The 22,444-nt window shown below is 37.5% G+C and overlaps 1 protein-coding gene across 4 annotated transcripts in view; it reads left to right on the top strand.

Moving 5' to 3' along the window:
- Positions 1-22,444, top strand: part of LAMA2 (laminin subunit alpha 2) — a 426,899-nt gene that overhangs the window by 334,300 nt on the left and 70,155 nt on the right. For all 4 annotated transcript variants that reach the window (XM_088140697.1, XM_088140685.1, XM_088140689.1 and 1 more), the window contains exons 38-43: positions 1,217-1,333; positions 3,948-4,111; positions 4,987-5,125; positions 9,085-9,187; positions 20,088-20,204; positions 22,161-22,343. In XM_088140697.1, the coding sequence (XP_087996823.1) occupies positions 1,217-1,333; positions 3,948-4,111; positions 4,987-5,125; positions 9,085-9,187; positions 20,088-20,204; positions 22,161-22,343 (823 nt within the window). The remainder of the gene's footprint in view (positions 1-1,216; positions 1,334-3,947; positions 4,112-4,986; positions 5,126-9,084; positions 9,188-20,087; positions 20,205-22,160; positions 22,344-22,444) is intronic.

Below are 22,444 nucleotides of genomic sequence, written 5' to 3' on the forward strand. Positions count from 1 at the left end.
GGGGAAGCTGGCAAGAAATTGCAAGTCGCAGGTGGCATGCAAGCAGGCCAGCAGGCAGGTAAGTGGCTGCTTCTGGGTGGGAGAGGGAGTCAGGGGATGTGTGGGTGGCCAGGGAGGCATGGTGGGGCTTGGGGTGGCTGCTGCTGGGTGGGAGAGGGTGCGTGAGGGTGTGCAAGTGGTGGGGGAGGGTGTGTGAGTGGCCGGGGAGGTGCAGTGCAAGCACACCAAAGCTCAGGGAGGGTGTGGGGGTAGGGGAGACTTACTCAACCAACTTGTGACTTTCCCTGCTGGCTTTCCCATTGACTTTGCTTGTGGGCAGGCACAGGGAAGGTTGCAAATGGCAATCATGTGACCGCGGGATGTTGCAACCATTGTAAGTATGAGCCAGTTGCCAAGCTCCCAGATTGTGAACACATGACTGCAGGGGTGCTAAGACAGCTGGAACTTTGAGGACTGGTCGTAATCACGACTGTTCAGTGTTGACATAACTTTGAACAGTTGCTGAATGCGTGGTCATTAACTGAGTACATTGTAATTTCCCCAATGGACTGTGAAGCATTTTTTTGCCTTTCAGCCTGAAGCACTGCATAGCTCTCTATTATACAGTGAAATATTAATAATACACTACAATAGTTATTGTTTACTATTATTTATTCAACTGCATGTGTAAGTATTAGAGAATGTGGAAGTTTTCAGGTTCTTTACAAATACCAACCTGTATTTCATCATGAAATGAAGCAATACTGATCCAAATTTCCAGTTGGAAATTCCCCAGAGTTTTATTCCAGTATCATTTTCAGTGTTCTTTTGAACTTATTTTGCTTATGCAATTCTTTCTAGGTAAAAAGTGGTGCTACTCTTTCAGATTTAATTGAAATATGGGAAACCAGGGAGGCTGTGGATCACTGGAGAAATTATTATACAGTGACAGTTAGGATATTAACACATTTCTAAGAGACCATGTTACATATATAAAATCTATGAGAGTAGATTAGCTAAGGGTACCCCACCTATGAGAATTAAAGTGAAAATTTGTTCTTGAAAGCAAAATGCAAAACAATGACTTTGCTGGTAAATTCAATATGAGTGGTGTATGTATGTGTATGTGTGTGTGTGTGTATAAATGTTGGCACAGTACTAGTTGAAATAATAATAATGGAAATGAGATGTTTTATTAATGTGTAAAATCACAGGTCTTTCCATATTTTGCATATAGAAAAAGAAACAAGCTATAGAAAATGGACGACAGGAGACTGAAAATACTCTAAGAGAAGGAAATGACATCCTTAATGGAGTTAGTGACCTTGCAAATGGAATCTTTTTGGCTGAGGAGGTAAAATGTGATATATGTTTTAAGGGTGAAGGCCATAATACAGTTCAACATAAAAGAGAATCAGTGGGCAATAAAAAACAGTGTAATTTATATTTTCAGATACAATAAGTAGCATATTGTGATATAGAGAATTTGGCCAAGCTAAATACTAAATTAGAGGAGAAATGGAAGCAAAAAACTCTTCCAAAGATTGAAGTGACACAGTGACATGTTTGAGTGGCAGGATTCATTTATATTTGAATAACAGTCATGAATTAGCATATATTTTTGCAAGTGGTGTGTGTGTGCTTTTTTAATGAAGTAATGAAAAATAAAGCTGATGGTTTTAGTTTCCTGAGCAGGTCAGATGCTCAATACCAAAAAATCAGTCAAGAGTGACCCTTGCTTATGTAATTCAACTGTTGTTTCTGAGATGCTTAGAAAATGGAGCTGAAGACAATACTGCTAACCAATTGTTCAGAGAAGCAGTGAGCTTCCCTTCCTTGGATGTAAACAAGTTTGGGACGCTTCAATAGACATCTGGTACAGATGCCAGTGATGAAAGGTGTGTGTCACAACATCACAAGACAAGCCCCAGCCTTTCGTTCTTGCATCCTGACATCAGACACAAGTATGCAAGTCCTATGCTTTGTGTCATGATACATGTTTCAACATTTCCCCCACTTGTCCTTCCATGTAGAGACCTATGGATGCTTTAATTTAGCCTTAAGCACTTAAGTGATTGGATATGATGCCCAATGTTCTCCTCCAATCATTTGGTACTATGTGTTTATAATACTGCTATACTATCCCTAGAGTACTTGAGGTGGGAATGAGACAAGAATGCAGACCACTGAAGGCAACTACCCTATTTTAATCATATATATGTGGAAATAATGCTACTTTGTCAGGTTAGATTTTCAAAGCACCAAACTCATTCTAAATGCAACTTCAGGGGGAGGGAAGGAAATGCTTGGGTATCTCATAAAGTTAAGTAGCCTTCCCGTCTACCCTCAAAAGTCAATTCATTTTATTGTCTGGATAGAGAAAATGTTCTAATCATGTTCATTACATATGTTAATCTTCATTATGGGCTTTTTCCAACTTGCATTTAACTATGGGACAAACATGTCTTGGCAACCTCTTTGCTCTGCCCTGTCCCCACAATGTTGCATTCATTTCGTCACCAGCCCATGAATGAGGCAAGCTTCAGTCACCCCTAGCTCTTCCTGTTTTAAAGCACTATTTCCCCTTTATTCTGTCCAAGGATAGCCTCAAGTGTCTGTTAGTGTAGAGAGTAAGGATGATGACCTTGATGGAAATATGCAAAAACTGTTACCTAGGCAAAGAGGGCTGAAACATTTTTAAAAATCTTCTTTGCCTAGGTAATGGTCCTTCCATATTTCCATCAACATCATCTTCCTTACTCTCTACAGTTAGGTTTTGTCACCTCTGGGAGGAAAATCAAGGGATTGGCAGTGACTGAGAAAAGAAACAAGCAAGATAGGGATTGGCAACGAGGATAGCAAATTTCATGCCAGTACAGTTTTCCACAGACTCAAGGATGATGGGTGGACAGCCCTTTGACTTGGTAGTGGACGAGAGCCTTAAGCAGTGGTGTAGGGAGTACAAGGGGTAGCAAATGATTAAAGCAGTGTTGCACTGTCACAATGCAATGTGCTTAATGATGTGGCGTGCACGTACAAAAGGGACAGAGCTTTACAGAGTGACAGGATGATGCTGCTATCAATGTTCTGATGAAAGCATTCAATCTTGCAGATGCCTCTCGCCTTAAAAGAGGGCAGCCTGTGTTCCCACAGTTCCACATTAGATTGGCCTGTCTCTCAGAAAGCTGTTTCCTAAGAGCTCCAAAAATAATTGATCTGAATTAAGAATAAACTGATCTCTTACTCTTGGACACCAAACATCCACACTCTTCCTCCTTTCCCATACTGGTTCTTCAATTCCTTCCCTATATCCAATTTATCAGTTGCTACTGGTGATCTGGCTAAGCTTTGGTAAGTTTCTTGCACTGGATAAGTATAATCAGAGGCTGCCATGGACTACAGTATTTTTTTTATTCTACTTCTGATTTTAATCAGAAACAAATACTATGCATAGAGGATCGGTTCTAGAAAATTCATGAAGAACCAGTTTTGTCAATTATAATGTATTTCACAGCATGCTTTAGCTGAAGGCATAAGTTGATGGCATAATGAAATGTGCTTTTTTGCTAATGGGTTCCTCTCATAACTAATTGGGCCAATTACTTTTCATTATGCCTTTAAGCAAATAAAATCCAAGAAATATAATTTTGAATGTGGCTGAGGTGGTGGTGCTGATGAAATAACAGTTTTGTATTAATTAACTAATTCCACTTTATATTCTGATAAGATGTGATTAGTTAAGTTTGTGTAGTTGAAGGGACTGAAAAAGTTCAGTTCAACTTTGAGGCCAAGCAGGTAGGATCCTAAACCTAGAAATCCAAACTATAGGTGTCAGAATTCTTTTAATGGATGATTAAGCTCATTGATTCATTTCAATATAATAGGAAAATAATCAGGTTGCAAGGGACTATATTTTCTGTGCTTAAACATTCAGTTAGTTAAACATCCTTCTGTTTTCTGCTCCTTAGCACATAGAAGGTATTCAGAATGAAATAGGCCCACTTTTTGATGACCTAAAGGGTAAAATAAATGATCTCTCTCAAAACATCAAAGACAAGAAGCTTCCAGAAAAGGTGCTGGAAGCAGAAGCCCATGCTGCCCAGCTGAATGATTCATCTGCTATTTTGGATGGGTAAGTTGACAAATTTGCTATTTCAGTTTCATCGACTATAGAATTTGCTAGCAGGGACAAACAGAGAAAACATTTTCTCTTTTTATTCTCTTTGACAATTAATCAGGGATTCCCAAACTCCATCATCATGTTTCTGTAATCTTTCCCAAGGCCTGATAGCAATGTCCCAATCTTCCCAAAGAAATCGTTTGTAGTTCTCATTCTTGATTTTGGTTTGATAAATAGAAAAAAAAAAAACACACACACACTAGAGAATGGGTTTCCAACATAATTAAGTCTTTCAGAACTTTGGAGTGCAGAATCAGTGATCGTCACGACATTCCTTACCATGAGATGCGTGTTTCATATTGCGACATTGCAATATTCCTGTTCTGTGGCCTAAACCCAAACATTTCAGATTTGTTTTTTCTGGCTAGAAGCAACATGGTAAATTCAAATTCTGTGCATGTCTACTCAGAAGAAAATCTGGTTGAGTTCTATAGGGAGGGGTTTTTTTTTTGTTTTTTGGGGTTTTTTTGTTTTTTTGTTTTGTTTTGTTTTTGTTTTTGTTTTGTTTTGTTTTTTTGTTTTGGTGCCTTCAAGCCAGTTGACTCCTGGTGACTGTGTGGACTAGTCTCTGCAGTTTTCTTGGCAAGGTTTTTCAGAAATGGTTTACCATTGCCTCCTTCCTAGGGCTGAGAGAGAGTGACTGGCCCAAGGTCACCCAGCTGGCTTTGTGCCTAAGGTGGGACTAGAACTCACGGTCTCCCAGTTTCTAGCCTGAGGGAGTACCTATGTGCAAAAAGGCATTAATACATATGGCTCTAGAATTGAACCTTAGCATCTGATGTTCTCCCTTGAGTTTTTAAGTTGAATATATATTTTTTTCCTAACAGAATCCTTGATGAAGCTAAAAACCTCTCCTTCAATGCCACAGTAGCTTTTAAGGCCTATAGCAATATCAAGGACCATATTGAGGAAGCTGATGTAATTTCCAAAGATGCTAAAGCTCGTGCCAATGAAGCCATACAACTGGTAAGGGGAAGAGAAAATCTCTTGAAGGCCTAAATGGAAGCCACTCTCTCAAATAATCTTCTCTCGGTGTTTAGATATTAGCATTATCCTTCTGTTTCTCAGCAATTATTTATCAGATTATGTTATCATGCTCATTGATATAGGAATGTGTTACAAACTATAATACAAATGCTAATACATATCAATCAAGGAATCTTAAACAATGGCCCAAAGTGTGTCTTGGTAATGAAACCTAATTACTCTACACACAGCAAACTCTTCCAAATAAAATAGGTTTTACTAATATATAAAACAACAGAATCACAGTATTCAAGTTATTTCTTGGGGGGATTTTTTAAAAAGTCAAAAATACAACAATTTCTAATGAGGTTAGCTGATGGAAAATAGTCATTCAATTCAAAATACAAAATTAAGTGATTTTGTATTTAAGTGAAAATAAGAGATAGTGGTACAGATCTGTTGTTTCAAGTTTTGATTACTTTAGTTTGCCTGGGATCAAGAATGTGGAACAATATTTATTTGAGAAAGGCTGGCTTTAGGCAAAATGGAGGTGAGGACTTCACTGCTATAACATGGGTTTGCACTGTAGCTCTTGAAACATTTCCCTTCAGTTCTGCCCTGGTAGTCCTGCTTACTCATCCAGGCAAGAGACACAGAAGCTTAGGTTTTTGAAGCAGGAAGTAGCTGTTACCCTATCTGGACAAAATAGGGAAATTAAGTGTCCTGGAAATTTGTCTGACTGGAGTCTTCAAGGCTCCCCCAAAAGCAGAACCTAGCTTCTCTCTCCTGAGTTATAGAGCTTTTCCTTATAGACATGTCAGCATGCTTTCCTCCAGTCCAGTGTGCCATTATATTTTTCACTTTCCTCATTAACCCTATTCTGCCTCAGCAATGAGGCCACAAACTGTAAGATCCTTACAGACTTAAGCAAAGTTATTGGCCAGATTATGATCCCTTCTGTGAAAACCTGGTCCCAAGATAACTGATTTTCTACCTACATCTGATATTGCTTTATTAGGCAGCAACACCCCTACTCACCCACCCCCCTTGGGGCTGGGGTGGGATCTGTTCCATAAAACAGCATTATCAGGCGTAACCATCACCATCCAGAACCCATTCACAGTTAATAGTGTTGAAATAAGATGAGTTATCAAACAAACAGTTACAATGCAATAAAACATCACTAAAGTGTCATTGAAATACTATTATTATTTAGCTTATTAAATCTCACCTCAGTAGCCAGATTAGTTTTACATATCAAAGGTTATTTCTCCAACTGATACACTAAATGAATCTCTGATGGTGGACCAGGAGAAGGACTTCAGCAAACAATCTTAAACCCTGGGTTGGCTCACAGAGAAAATGTGGTCTTTAAAGAAGAAAGCACTATCACACTTGTAACCAGGTTAATCAAATTTTACATTTTTTTCTTTAAACTGTTTTCTTTATTGCCATAACTAAACTTGGCTTATACTCTAATATATATTTACACAGCAAATCATTCTTATTTATTTCCTTTCCCTTTTGTGTTTGGTTCTACTTTTACATTTTTTATGCTGTGATATTCCCTTTATTGGCAAATTCACATTATAACATATTTTAGGTTTGTTGCAGTATGAATTTTCACACATTTTTATAAAAGAAGTGAAAGTCTCACATCTTTTTTCGTGGATAATTCATTTGTTTCCCTTACATAGGTAAAAACACCATGTATTTGAGACAAATCCTAGTTGTATGTATGGCTGTGTGTGAATTTAAAGTACGTAGTATTCATTGTCTCTGTATAAAGTTACAGTATTTAAAAAATATGTCAGCCCTACTAGTAGACCAGACCGAGAATCAGCTCCACAAAAAAGAGTAGAACTATACTTTATTGATATAGGTTATAATAACAGAATCTTGCAAGCCTGATTGTGCTGTACCTCCCCTCCTTCTTATACCCCAATGAAAAAGAAGAGCCTGCTTGAAACATTTCTGAATGTTATCTTGCTTCCAAACACTTAAAGGCACGAATAACAATAACAATAACAATAATAATATTGATGAAGGATGTTTCAGCCCTCTTTGCTTATGTAACAGTTTTTGCATATTTCTGTCAAGGTCATCTCCATTACCTCTCTACAAATATTTAAAGTTGTTCTTAGTTGAATATTACATCCCAGTTCTCTAAAACGTTCATCACATGCTTGCGATCATCTGTTAAGTGTTTTCATGACAATCATATAGTTCAATAGGGAATTTAGACTGATTATCTTTTATTTAGTGGTATAGAATGTCACACACACCAAGATACATCAGCTCTCTATTAATAACAGTCCCTACTGATCTATTCAATGGCTCATGGAAATAATTTTACACTGTATGTAATGCAGTCATAAAGTCCTGCTCAAAACCTAAGCCAAATTCAATTATTCAGTTCTGACTACACTCACTTTTCATTTTTTATATTGCAAATTGGGCATCTCACAATTTCATTATGTCTAATGAACTTTTTATTAGCCAGTCAAGCATTCATGCTTATTTATTGGTAATAATATACAGCTTTGTATGTAGCCCCTTGCTAGTGATGATCATAGTGCCTCTTCTAAATCTCACAGAATAGAAGAAATGTAATCTTATATAGCAGATGCCTTGTTGCTGAATTTGACAGAAATTATCTCTTTAAGAACAGCTCAGCTATTTCATAAGACAGAAACAAATTGTTCACATGGATAGTTTTTAACAATAAAAATACTTTAAAATTTTACTTTTTTACTATACAAGCAGAATAATTCCACTGAAGACAACTGGTGACAGCCCTCTATATCTTACCTTATCCAGCATCACCACTACAATCAACATGTTGTCAAGAGTGAACATCATTCTGTAGACCCTTATCCAGCTCATTCCTAAAGCCCAAACCTGACTGTGAGCTAGATAAGGAACTACTATAATGGAATTTTCATTTATCATCCCTGACTTTTGAAAATGAAAAATTGAGTTGGTGTTTTATGATTCTATAGACAAAACTACAAATGATAAACATTGGTGATTGCTTGGAAAAGTTTAACGTGAATCTTGCACTACTCCTTTAGGAGAATGTTAGGCAGTCACTTAATAACATCTAGGAGTAGAACCACTATTAGTTAGGACACAGGTCAATTTAGCAGTGATATTCCATTGCAGTATCAGTTTATTTGTATTAAAGTTCTTTTTCCTTAACTTGCCACTGACATGTCCTCCCATTCATAAAGGCTAATCTAGTCTTTTCTACACATACTTCCAAAAGTGGTGGGACAAAGACAAAAAGTAGATTTGGTTTAATATAAATATAACTACATTTAAATTAGTAAATTTTAAGTTAGTGTGATTACTTCACATGAATTTAATAATTCTCTATTCTCGCATATTAAACATTACAATTTGGTAACAATAATTAGAGAAGCTCTGGAGGCTGTATCAAATGATTTAGAAAAGTGCAAGTGACCCTAGGGTCTCAGTTTATTTAATTCTGAGTCACCCATAAAACAATTTTTCCTGTTTATCTGAACTGATTGCAATGGCTCCCCTCCCCACATGATTCTAGGAGATCTTATACATGTTTTTAGTGAGCAGCGAACGAAAGATATATATTAATATAGATGTATATACCATTGGTATTATTGAATGTATATAAATATTTCATAAAGTTATAGATGTTAGTTTTGTTTTCCCAGTAAAAATCTATTCTCTGTTTCATGGGGTTGAAAGAACTGAGAGGACTGTTTTTACATTGAAACCAAAATAACAAAACAAGTATGATGAATATTATAGTCATCCAAGATAACAATTTAAAATACATTTATGATGATTTTGGATCATCATGACTTTGCAACTAAGTTGTACTGCTTTTTTTAATAAGACAGTAAATTTCTCTTGATTCTCTTTCTTGGAATCTTTTCAAATACTAGGTAGTTGCTTCTGTTATTTTCCTTCTCTAGGCATCTGGTCCAGAAGGCTCATTAAAGGATGCTGCCAAGAATGCATTACAAAAAAGCTTCAAGGTTCTTAATGATGCCAATAAACAGGCAAATGATGTTAAAGGTATGGATTCACCTTTTCTTGCAATAACTGGATTTCATTGAAAAAATAGTGAGATCCACTGTATCCTAGTGTGCATACTAATATGCAGATAATATATTTATATTTATTTACACTTCTGTCAGGTCAGCACTTGATTTCAGGAGAAATTGTATGGCAATTTAAAGTACTAATACACCCACTTCAATCTCTTTGACAGCCTCTGGAAAAGGTAATAATAATGATCTTCAGTAGCTATCCTAAGTTGGGTATGCTGGCTAGGAATTTGGGAACTGCAGCTTTAGCTGATCTCAAAAACTTATGCAGAGTCAAACCTGTTTGGCAGACATTAGGCAGTCAAAAACATTATGGAATAAAGCAACAGAAAATCACTTTTGTACTGTTGTCAGGAAAACTGTATGTCCGTCAACCTGGTGATGAGTTTGTGTGTTTTTTTTAAGGCTCAAGACATCTGAGGTGCTCCACACACCAGGCTGGGGAAAACCGATCTACAGACTTGTTAATCTGTAGTATAAGAAATAACAAGGAGTTACGTGGCATCTTAAATAGAGATGTTATTATGGCATACTAATAAATAATTATATCTTCATTATTTATTATATTATATTCATTATAACCCTAAAGGCCACTTTTATGGACTATAGTGTCTGTGTGTGTGCATCCCACAAACAAACATACAAAGGTAGAAAACACAGGATTAAATGATGGGCCAAACTGCCATAAACTATAAAATGATATTTGATAGCCATTCACTTTATTATATAACTTTTTCCTCTGTGCTGATGGCAATACTCTATTAAACTGATAAAAAGTTTCCAATCCATGAAATCTTTTGCCATAATGAATCTTTACTCTTTAACTTATCACAAGAACATTAGTTATAATTATGATCCATATCATATGTTGCTGATAAGATTGGAAGATCCTATTTTTTATCTTCACAAGTGAATAAGAATTGATAATTATTTTTATCAGAGTTGAATGTATCCTAGGGCAGAAATACAGTTGGCTTCAAACAAGGTTGCCCTTATTTAGGGAGAAATTAGACACGATGTATTAACAACTCATGCATCATTCCATCTGCAAACAGTTTCAGATGCCAATAACTCTTGGAACTATGGCAAGTGTGATGTAAAATTTTGTCTAGATTTCCTACCTACGTATGTTTCTGTGTCAGAATATTTTCACAAATACCTTTTGAAGTAGGTAAGATTTAGCGATTATGTGTTTTCCCCCCTTGCTCATTGAGAAAACTGTAGCAGATTTGTAAACTGGATTGCCAAAGTGGAGTCAGCATAATGTAGATGGACTTGGTGTTGGACTTAGACCAGGCAGACCCCCAAGTTCACCAAGATGTTCAGGGAGACTATGGATCAATCACTCTCTCCAAGTTCAATCACAGGGTTGTTATGGGGATAAAATGACAGGAAAAGACAGGCTATAAATGCAATGAATGAATGAACAAACCAACGTTGTATTGCAAGTATGCAATCATGTTTCACATAAATGAATGTTTTACATCTTTAAAGTAAAATTAAAGACTCCATTGAATCAACCTCAAAACTCCTTTGTAGTTTTCTTGGCCTTCTTCTGGGATCACTTGAAATGCCACAGTAGCCTGGAATTTCCTGGGCCGCTTGCATCCAAGTACTAATCAGGTCTGTCCAGGCTTAAATTTTTTGAGATCAACCCAAGGCAGCTGAGGCCTGTCACCTGAGCTGGACGCTTTAAACTTTAGTTGCTATCCAACCTTCTTTCAGTGACTGATACTTACACTTTTCTGAATCAAGCTCACCTTAACGCAAGAGTTTCTTATAAAATCCCAAAGAAAGCATTCATATATGGTCATGAAACCCTCCTACTGGAGAAGTATAGAGCTGATCTTTTTTTTTTTCTTTTCATTAGAAAGGTCTAATAGTGATGAAACTGCTCTGCCAGGATATAAAGCTTTAATGTTTTCCTCAATACTCTGTTCTGTATATATGGTAATATATATTATGATGTACATTTTACTTGCCCTGTAAATCCATGTTGTGGCTTCAGTAAACATAAAATGGAATCAGACTCTGAGATATTTGTATTTGCCTGGTGGTATTTACCTCAGTACCATTATTAGTATTATTCTGGAACTATGGCTTGGAATTTCTGGGTTACAAAAAGAGTACTGAGTAACTAAGAGCATATAGAATACAGTTGTCTTAGAATTTTACAGACTTCAGAAAGGGAGCTCAGAACTGAAAGATTCTGAATAAAAGGGTTTCTGGAAGCAGAAACGATGATTAATTTATCTCTCTGCACTTCAGATAGTCTTCTTGTTCAAGTAATGAAAATCTAAGTAGTACTTAAGTAATATATTCTCCAGGACTCAGGCCTGGCCTGTGGCAGCAATGGGAATGTTTTTAGTACAACATCTATTTGAATTGTAGCCAATTATAGAAGGTATAACATGGTGGTTAATCAGGAGAGTGCCATATGTTAACACCAAGGAGTGCTGAAAGAGTCCTTCCAGAGCAAAATGTCTGATGCTAGCTGCTAAACTAGAGATTTACTAGTTTCTTCCCTCTCTTGGTGGTGGTGGAAATTTGAAGGGAGGAGTGACTGGTAGGGAAATAAATTCTACTGCTAACATTTTGCCCATGTGTGTATTTCTCGATCTTGGAAGGAATGATGGAAAGCTTCTCTCCCTGGTTTGTTCTATGTCAGAATATATGCTAGGAATCAATTTCAAAGCAAGAGAGTTGAATCAAATATACTATTTTTTAAGATATATGGTCTATGGAGTTTGGTATTGAGAAATTTAGTTATAACACTTTTCTCTGTAAGGAAGATTAATTGCAAAATAAAGGGCCAAAAATGCTAGCCATTCAGATAAAAGTTATTATTTCATGTTGATTGATAGTTAATAAGAGCTGTGTTTTTGAGAATTTTCTTAAGAATTGTCATGTTAACCCTGAAACTTTGACTTGCTCATTAGGCAAGGGAATTGGAGAGACTGCCTGTCGTGTATGATTTTCTTACAAAATCATGATGTTTTCATTACTTCCTCTAATATTGGAAACTCATTTTCAAAGTATTATACAGCACTAGTCTTACATAAAATTAATAGCAGTTCTGTCTTCTTAGCATGCTATACTTTCTGTTCACGCAAACCTGCAGTGCTACACTTAATGTGGGAGTAGGTCAGCTGTATAGCTGAATAAATAAGATTTCTCTAACTACTAGATAGAGTTAGGGTCCCTTTCTGGCCTTTTTTTTTTTAATGTCCCTGTAGAATCTGAGCATTATCGCACCCCATACATTCTTGGCTTCAAGCATGGAATTTCTAATTACCTTGAGAAAAATAATGTGATACTTCTGAATTGATAATAATACAGTGGTACCTCTACTTATGAACGCCCCTACTTACGAAATTTTCGAGATACGACCAGCTCCGGCCCCAAAAATTTACCTCTACTTACAAACTTGCCTCGACTTACGAGCCATTTTTCGCCCATGCCGCGTGGTCTGCGGCCATTTTTCCGTCCTGACACGTGGTCTGCGGCCATTTTTCCGCCCCTGACACGTGGTCCGTGGGCGTTTTTCTGCCCCTGACGCGCAGTGCGCGGGCGCTTTTCCACCCCTGACGCGCAGCGCGCGGGCACTTTTCCGCCCCTGACGCGTGGTCCGCGGATGCCAGAACAGATTAACGGTAATTACATTGAACCTTATGGGAAAATTTGCTTCGGGGTGCGACCAAATTCGGAGGGCGGAAAGGATTAACCGTATTTACATTGAACCTTATGGGAAAATTTACCTCAACATGCGACCAACTCGACTTGCGATCAGAGTCACGAAACGGATTAAGTTTGTAAGTAGAGGTACCACTGTACTTCTGCGGTGCTAGCACATGATGCTTTATGCATAAAGTATGTTGGCTAGAAAGTAATTTGTTCTATGCAAGGAGCGTGTAACTTCCAGCAGCCTGAGGAAAACAGTGGGCACTGTGCAAGGACCAGATTCCAACCATACATACACAAGGTTTCTCTTGTGCTTACCTCTGTAATAATATTTTTTTAAAAAATACTGCAAATTATTTGGCTATCAGTAGATGGCACTATGGTACTGGAATTTAGGAGGCAGAGAAGGTGGGAAACCTGATGGCAGCAAGCAAAGCAATAAAGTGGGTCAGGCCCCTTTCTTGGTGTATGATGTCAGCTGTATAGCTGAATAAATAAGATTTCTCTAACTACTAGATAGAGTTAGGGTCCCTTTCTGGCCTTTTTTTTTTTAATGTCCCTGTAGAATCTGAGCATTATCGCACCCCATACATTCTTGGCTTCAAGCATGGAATTTCTAATTACCTTGAGAAAAATAATCCATCTTCTCAACATTTCCTAATGTATTATCAGGATGAATTTTAGTGATTCTATCAGCATTCATTTATCCAGCAAGCCTCTCTTTATTTCCTTTCAGAAAGCCTGTACCCTTATTTTTGCCCTCAGGGACAAACAGCAACTAGACACTATTTTGACTTAGAAAATGATGCAAGGGAAATGTTAAATTCATATGTGGATATATGCATGCACACCAACATGAACATGCATGCACACTTATGTACCCACTTAGCTGTGCGATAGGAAAGCCTCTAAGGGAAATATCCCTGTGGCTAGGTGAAAGAAGTAATAGTTCCTAAGAATTTTTCCCACATGTTTGAAAGTAATATCTACTGGGGTTTTCTCTGACTTGCTGTAGAGAAGAAGGACCCACAGCATTTCATAGTATTCCAGAATGACCAACCATCTCTAGAGCAAGGACAATGGGAATCATACCTCCATGGAGATACCGCTTTTGAAAATATGAGAAAGTTTCATCTTTCTTAATACAATTCCTAGTATAATGTAATATGACTGTTTCTGTTGCCAGCAAATACTACAAACAGCAAAAGGACATAGTCACTTTTGTGTACATTTAATGGGCCTATTTTATTATTTTCAGTAAAGAAAGGACACTCTTCTACCCTTGGCATGTTTCTATCCTCCCCTCAGCCTTCTCTCCATATTGATATTATTTGAAGAGGTTCTTCACTTTGACAAAGATTTGAACAAAGTACGCTTTCAAAAACAAGAGCACAGTCTTAGAAAATTTCACAAAAATTGATAGTTTCCAGCAAGAATCTTGCCTTCAGGTGTATTGTAAACCACCTCTCTTTGTCCTTACACAAATTTCATTCATTCTGAAAAATGACCTGGTACATAACTTGAGTAGTATGTCTTACTTTATTTTATTATTGCTTTTATTATTCCCATTATCTGTAATTAATAGCTTCTTACTGACTTCCTATCTGTTTTTCTGAGACAACTTTTATAGAATGCTGGAAGGGGAATTGATTAAAGAAAAAAAAAGTTGCCTCTTCTTGCTACCATCAGTGAGATTCCTATCATACATATATACATATATACATATATACATATATATATATATATGAGAATATGATAATTTTTGGAATATATATATATATATATATATATATATATATATATATATGAGATAATTTTTGGAACTTCATCCTCCATTCTGTATTAGGCTCTCTCAGGAAATTTATTTTGCCTTTTTCTTTCTAATTTTGAGAAAACAATTAAAATGCATTTGAGATATTAAATGGGAAAATATTAAACAGATGGAGTTAGAATGTTGGCATTAAGAGATCCTCAGAGATTAAACTTATTAAAAGCCATAAAAATAGCCTGGTTTAATGGGTGTAACATTAGAAACAGGTTTTAAAGCCGAGTGATTCTGTAATACAGAAATGAAATAATTGACATAACTTGAGGAATTCACCCTGGAGAGAAATGGTGAACTTATGAAACATTGGGCTGCAGAACTACTAAAACTACTGCCTGATGTACATTTATTATATGGAAATTATATTAAAATCATAATATATGTGCCATATATTTTCAAAAAATGCCCAAAAGATCTTAAAAGAATATTAGAAAAAGGTATTTTAGAACAAGATTTATTTTATCTTATTCTGAAATTTATTTTAGAACAAGATTAAAAACTTCTTGGAAAGTTATTTTGTTTGTGCAAGAAAGTGTTAATACATTGGAAAGTGTGTCTCCATCTTTCTAGCAGGTATTTGCAGGCAAAACGAGTTGTATATAATGGTAGCTTCTCAAAGTGAGGGTTCAGTTTTATATACCCTTCCTATTTGCTGCCCTAGAGTTTCCTCAAATACAGGATAAAGTTTGCCATGGAAATGCCAGAAGGGAAGTAGAACTATTAAAAATTCAACCTAGCATGAGTAAAATGCTGTTTGTTAAAACAACACAACCATTTTATATACCTAGAATAATTAATGCTGTAAATTCATTTGATCATTCTGGGTCAAGCTATGGAAATAAATATTTTTTCCTTAAGAGATATGCAGAACCACTTTTAAAGAGCAATTAGTTTTCTTTCCTATGAAACAAATATTTCAGAAATGAGATTCCTTCTAATATGCCATTTGACAAAGCTGTGCCTATCATTCTACTGAAGATAATTTTATATTCCAATTAAAAACACAATAATATATTTCTTATTTAGGTATTGCTCATTAACTTCCCTATGTTTGGATTCTTTCATATTTGCCACCTTCAGCAAGACTAATGGTCCATTCCCAGATTTCGCCATTAGTTCAGTTCTTTTATTTCCAAGGAAAAAATGACATTTTTTTAAAAAAAATTGTGTTCTTGCCTCATTTTTTTCCTCACTGTTCTGCAGCTAATCCACATTTTCTTTGCCAAACTACATTCCTGACGTAAGCATTGACAATACCCACAAATCTAAATTGGAGCATACATTTTGACAATGTTAACATAATCATTTTTAGGGAAAATAACATCTTTACAAACACCATGACACAAAATATTTTGCAAAATATATTGAATCATATTCCATCAGTATGATATATGGTAGTCCTTTGGATTCAAAGACATGCTATTGTGCAGTTCATCTGTGGACATGGAGGTTGCCCTGCAGTCCCAGTCTGGAAGTGCAGAGACTGGCACTATGTTGGTACTGGAAGACCATTGTTGTAGTAACTGTGGATGTTATTCTGTGATGCCGCTCACGGTGTTCTATCAGTTTTTGGGGGTGCCTGACTTCAAAGCCAGTGAAGACTTCATAGCACAGGACTCACCATCAGGTTCTGTCAGCAGTCACAGCTTCTAGTTCCCTTGGCTGGATGTCACAGTGGCATAGGGTTTCTTTCATAGCATCTTTGTAGTCCTTGCATGGTTGATCTTGAGATCTCTTCCCAGACTCCAGTACACTATAGAGCAACTGGCGAGGCATACAGTGGTCATCCATTCTGTTGATGTGTCCCATCCACTGCATCTGGGCTCTGATAATCAGGGACTCAATGCTGGTGGACTCTGCATGATTCAAGAACTCCAGGTTGGAGACACAGTCTTGCCAAAAAATGCCGAGGATGGAACAGAGGGCACACATGAAATTTCTCCAATTGTTTGATGTTTCTTTGATACAGAGTCCAGAACTGACATCCATATAGGAGAGAGGGGATAACCAGAGCTTTGTAGACTTTCACCTTTGTGGAGATATGGATGTTGTGTTGACTGAGCAATCTAGTACGCAGCTGCCCCAGTGCCTGGCTGGCTTTGCTGATCCTGGAGTCAATTTCTTTGTCCAAAGATCCATCACTCAAGATGATGCTTTCCAAGTATTTGAAGCTGTTTACATTTGTCAGCTGGGTGTTGTCAACAGTGATATTTGGTTCTACGTGATTGGTATTTGGCATGGGCTGGTAAGTACTTCAGGCTGATAGGCAGGCCAAAGAGCATAGCAGTGTCTGAGAATTTGTTCAGCAACAACCATAGATCACTGCCTTTGTGTGCCATCAGCAAAGAGGATTTCTTGGATGACTGTATAGAGACACCTCATGCATACAAGTGGCGAAGATCAAAGAGACTGCCATCCAATTGATGTACACTTCCTCCTTCAGACCCTGGACAGCATGTGACAATATGCAAGCGAAGAACAGATTAAACAGTACTGGGGCTAGCACACAACCCTGTTTTACCCCATTGGAAATGGAAAATGCAGATAATATATCACCATTGTAAATAACCTGTCCTGTCATTCTATCATGGAGTAGGTGAATCAACTTCATGAATTTCCTCAGGCATCCATAACATCTCTGGATGATGCAGAGTCTCCCTGTTTACAGTGTCAAATACCTTTGTCAGGTCAATGAAGACAGAGTAAAGAGGCTTGTTCTCCTTGATGCACTTCTCCTGGACTTGCCTCACAGCAAATACCATGTCTGCTGTACTCCATTCTGGCTGAAAGCTACATTGCACCTCTGGGAGTTTCCTTTCCAAGACAATGACAAGTCTGTCCAGGAGAATGCAGGCAAAGATTTTGCCTGCAGTGGACAGTACTGAGATACCCCTGTAGTTTCCATAGTCTGATTTCCTTCCCTTATTTTTTTGGAGAGTCACAATGAGGGCATTGCAGAAGTTGTCAGGCATCTCCTGGTGGGGGTTGTTTGAATAATCTGGTCCAGGTTCTCATAGAAACCTTCCTTGTCTTCATCTGGACTCATGTGAGTTGGTGTGTAGGAGCTGACAATGTGATATACTGGGACTTGCTGAGAGGAAAGCGGAACTTCATAATGCATTCATTTATTCCAATGGGTAGAGTACAGATGTTCTTCAGCAGAGCAGTTTTGATTGTAAAATGTACTCCATGAGTCCTGTTGTCAGACTGTGGTTTCCCTTTCCAAAAGAATGTATATCCACTTGCTGCTTCCTGTAATGAACCCTCATCTGCTAGTCTGGTCTCACTAAGTGCAGCAGTGTCAATGCTGGAATGGTGAAGTTTGGCTGCTATAAACGCTGTTTGTCTTTCAGGCCTTGACACCTTGTCTCTATACAGCAAGGTGTGGATGTCCCAGGCTCCAAAAATGAGTTTTCTTTGATTTGTTTTTCTTGATGCGTGACTGCTAAGGAGATTATCTGCCAATCAAGGTTAGCTAGCCAGATGCTGTGGGGCAGGCAATATTCTAACCCCCTCCCTCATGCAAGGGTGGGCAGTGCTCTTCTAGAAGGGCTGCCTAGTCGTCCTGAATGCTGTTGGACATCTCTGCTGCCCCGGGTACTGAGAGGAATGACCACTGGTTGAAGGGCTGCTCATGTGCATGTTTGTGACTACAACTTCCAGTGGTCATCTCCACCTGTTGATTTACCACTCCCCATTGCCACAGGGCTCAACAAATTAGATTTGGACTGAGATGATTTGCAGATGAGTTGTAAATGAAGATGAATTGCGCAACAGAAACTTATGTGTCGTGGAATTTTAAGTGGAACAGCCATTCCACAGGGCAGTCCCACCATCTCAGTATAAGAGACCTTAATCCAGCAGCATGGAGAATCATTATGGCTGGACTGGATGACCAGGATGTCTAAGTGTCTTGCTGTGCTCTTACTACTCCACAGTGCCTGCCAGGCCTGCCGTTTTGACCATTGGATCGTTGATTGGTCTCCTCCACTTAATCTGCCAGGGCCACACTTCACCTGCTGGGATAGACAGATCCCCTATCTCACCAAGTGCCAAAGACCCATCAGCTACCCTCCCCTGGTTTGGCCCATTTGCTGAGACAGTTTACTGGGGTGTGGCCGCTGCCTGTGTTACAGCTACTTGGAGCCACAGGTGAGAACTGAGCGCCACATGGAGATCAAAGATAAATGAGCAGCCCTAGAAAGGGCATGGCAGGCACCTTCACCAGAAGTGTTGCCCCTCCCTGGACACCCATACACCCCATCAGTATGATATCATCAGCATGATATTGAATATGCAATTACTCTCCCTAATATTTTGGACCATAATTTCTGTTTACATTGCTATTTAGTTTATTCTTTTATGTAAAGTTGACTTTTATTCTAAAATGTATTTGTGCTTGTGCATCCATGAGAGAAAAGATGAATAAACTGTTAGCTTTGTCTCCAACAACGATCACATAGAAATTTTTTTGTTTTCATGGCTTTTCAAATGGTACTTTGTCAGTGGCAGTTATTTTGTATCAAGCAAATGAAGGAGAATACAATGGGTAAAACATTCTTTGTGACATTGCTTTGATCTTGTTGATGCTCTTTACTCTCACGTTCATGCATATTTGCAAACGTACACATTTGCACATGCACGTGCAGCAATACACTGATAAATATCATGTTTTAAAGATTCTCATGGGTTGTCCAGTAAATCTTCCCATTGTGCAATGTTGAAAATTTCTATATCAGATTAAATAGATTCCAATTGTCCTTAATTGTACAGCAAGAACATCAGAAAACCAAGATTTTCAACATTATGAAAGCCTGGACTTAGATTTCAAAAGCTACAGTTGGTATTACTCATACTTTGAAAATGGTTTATGCACATATTCGTTTTAAAGTAGTTACAGCTTCCTTCATGCTTCTGACTGAGCCTGAAAAAAGACATGGCTGCTTTAATTAATCAATGCTAATGGAAGCATGCATGATTGATATTTTCATATATGCATATCTTAGTGGGGCAGGGAATTAATAAAACTGTGGCTATTAGCCTACGTCAATGATCTGTGCTCCAAGCACCATCAGGCTAAGTGTAATAGTTAACCAACTGATTTCAGAAGAATAAATCATGATAAATATTCAATCTGTAGTGATTTGAGTGCTTGAGTGTTTCCAAGCCATAAATAGTCCAAAAACTCAGTGAAAGCTCTTTATGGTCAGTTATAATTTCTTAGCCTAAGCTCCCTCATAAAATTATTATGGTACTAAATTGAGATAGCTCCTATGTAGCCCAGAATTCCTTTCAAGATATAATAAACTTATAATTAATTATATTAATATAACTAAATCTCTAATTTGTGTACTCCTTACAGTAAATGAGGATAATCTAAAAGAAATGCAGAATAAGATGCAAGTTGCAGGGGAAAGGAACTCCGCTCTCTTGAGAGCTCTGAATGACACCCTGGAAAAGCTGTCCGCAATTCCAAATGGTAAGCGGGGTTGAGCTAAATTATCACGGTTCAGTATTTGGAGTACAGTCCTTTTCCAAATTCCAACGAATTTTTTTTCCCCTTACTTCAGTCCCCAACCTACTTGAATTTGTATTATTTTGCATTGTGGCTTCTCTCTCTCTCTCTCTCTCTCTCTCTCTCTCTCTCTCTCTCCTTTCTTTCTTTCTTTCTTTCTTTCTTTCTTTCTTTCTTTCTTTCTTTCTTTCTTTTTCTATCTCATCTCCCCCCCCCATTTGATTCTAACCAAATACAGTAGGAATCATCTAAGAAGTGAGTCAATGTCATGTTTTTTGTACTCTGTCCCATAAGTTCTCTTGTCTGTTTTAGTTCCTTGAGATGTGCTAGTGCATTGCATGAACTACTTGATATTCATTTTTTTTCTTTTGACTTAGCAAAGATATTTTGACCAATCAAAGATATTTTCATAGTACAGACAATATTTGTCTTCAATGGTACTCAGTGGTGCCATTAAGTTTAAAAAGCCCCTGTCCAGGACCCCTGGAAACCTTGCCCAGTTTCCCCCACATCCTCATTCTATCTGCCAGTGTCTTTCTCAATGATGTCACCTGGTCATGGTCACTGGGCTGCTACTGTCACTGCTGTCTGCTCCCCTCCTGACTATCAAACTCTACCCAATGCTTCCAAACCAGTGATACCATTGCTGGCATGCCCAAACACAGTGGAAGTACCATTGTTAGCATTATCATCACAGCCCAATAGCTCAGCTCTAGGAAGAAGTGTCAGTGTGCTGACAGCTTTGGCTCAATATATTTCTGGTTTTGATCTTCTACTTTTTTAAAAATATGTGTATATATTATGCTTTGTACTCTGTCCCATAAGTTCTCTTGTCTGTTTTAGTTCTTTGAGATGTGTTAGTGTATTGCATGAACTACTTGATATTCATTTTTTTTCTTTTGACTTAGCAAGAGCATTCACTTTCTTGTCATTCTTAGAAGTCCTTTTTTTTCCTTTTAAAAGCAATGAAAGACAACATTCTGCCAAACAATCCATCATTTTAGCTCATTTTCCCAAAGTGTGTCTCCTTGCTGTCGTAGTAAAAATGCTAAGACAAGAGCAAATATTCAGAGAGAAAAAGATCAAGTTGAGCAAAGCACATCATTTCTGAAGAAATCTGTACAGAAGGCAGCTGAAATTGAATGTAAGATTGGCTACTTTCAGCGATAAATGGAAGCCAAGATCTGCTGCCAGTATTTTAATTATATGAAGTAAACAGGCATGACATCATAGTTCACTTGTGCTACTTGCCTAGGAGATAAAACAAGTTTCTGCAGGATTGTGGGTAGCAGAGATGGACCAAGTTATATACAGACGAGTCTGATATCTTCATTGTGCCAAATTATGCTGGGTTAGAGAGTTCTGTGGTTAAAAAAAAGTTGGTTAAACCTGCTCACAAGAAGTTGTGAACTTTTCTTTGCTAATGCCAGAGACACAGTTTGCAGGAGGTCAGCATGAAACATTAAAAACATGAAACTATGTCCAGAAACATAACCCACCCTTTTTTTTCTGTGTAAATTTAGATTCCAGAAACAATTCAGACAATATTTCAATTAATATATGTTTGATTTGTATTCTTCAAATTTTGCTAAACTAATAATAAAAAATTCAGTTGCAGTTATATTTCTTCCAATATTACGTGATCGACACATTTACTGATGAGATGTCATTGTTACAGCACTATGAGAATTCCATAATTGGTTTTCACTCTTGTTAGTTCAGATAGGTTATGGTAAGTGAAAATAAATAGGTTTTATGTTTAATTTTTTTAAAAAATAAATATTTACCTTTTCAAAAACAAAGGGTTTTTCTCTCACCATAGAACAGACATAACACACTTTACTCAAATAGTCACACAGTGTACAAGATGTGATAAGTCTCTTGGTTCTGATTTTTTTTCCCCCCTCCTCCTATTTACAGATACAGCAGCCAAAGTCCAAGCAGTCAAAGACAAAGCCAAGCAAGCTAATGATACTGCAGATGAGGTACTGGCTAAAATCAGAGGTCTCAATCAGAACCTCCTTGGTTTAAAAGACAACTACCGAAAAGTTGCAGATGATGCGGCCAAAACAAACGCTATGTTAAAAGATCCTACTAAAAATAGTAAGACCTTATTATGCTTATGTACTTTGATTTCTTTACTTTTTCCTAATCTTCTGAAATGAAAGGGTTGTTCTTTTCCCTGATTTAAATTATGGTGGTAT

The sequence above is a fragment of the Python bivittatus genome, unplaced genomic scaffold (assembly GCF_059951505.1).
Source record: "Python bivittatus isolate LINGU-HERP-01145 unplaced genomic scaffold, Pbiv_v1 ctg000020_np1212, whole genome shotgun sequence".
In the NCBI taxonomy this organism is placed as follows: Eukaryota; Metazoa; Chordata; class Lepidosauria; order Squamata; family Pythonidae; genus Python; species Python bivittatus.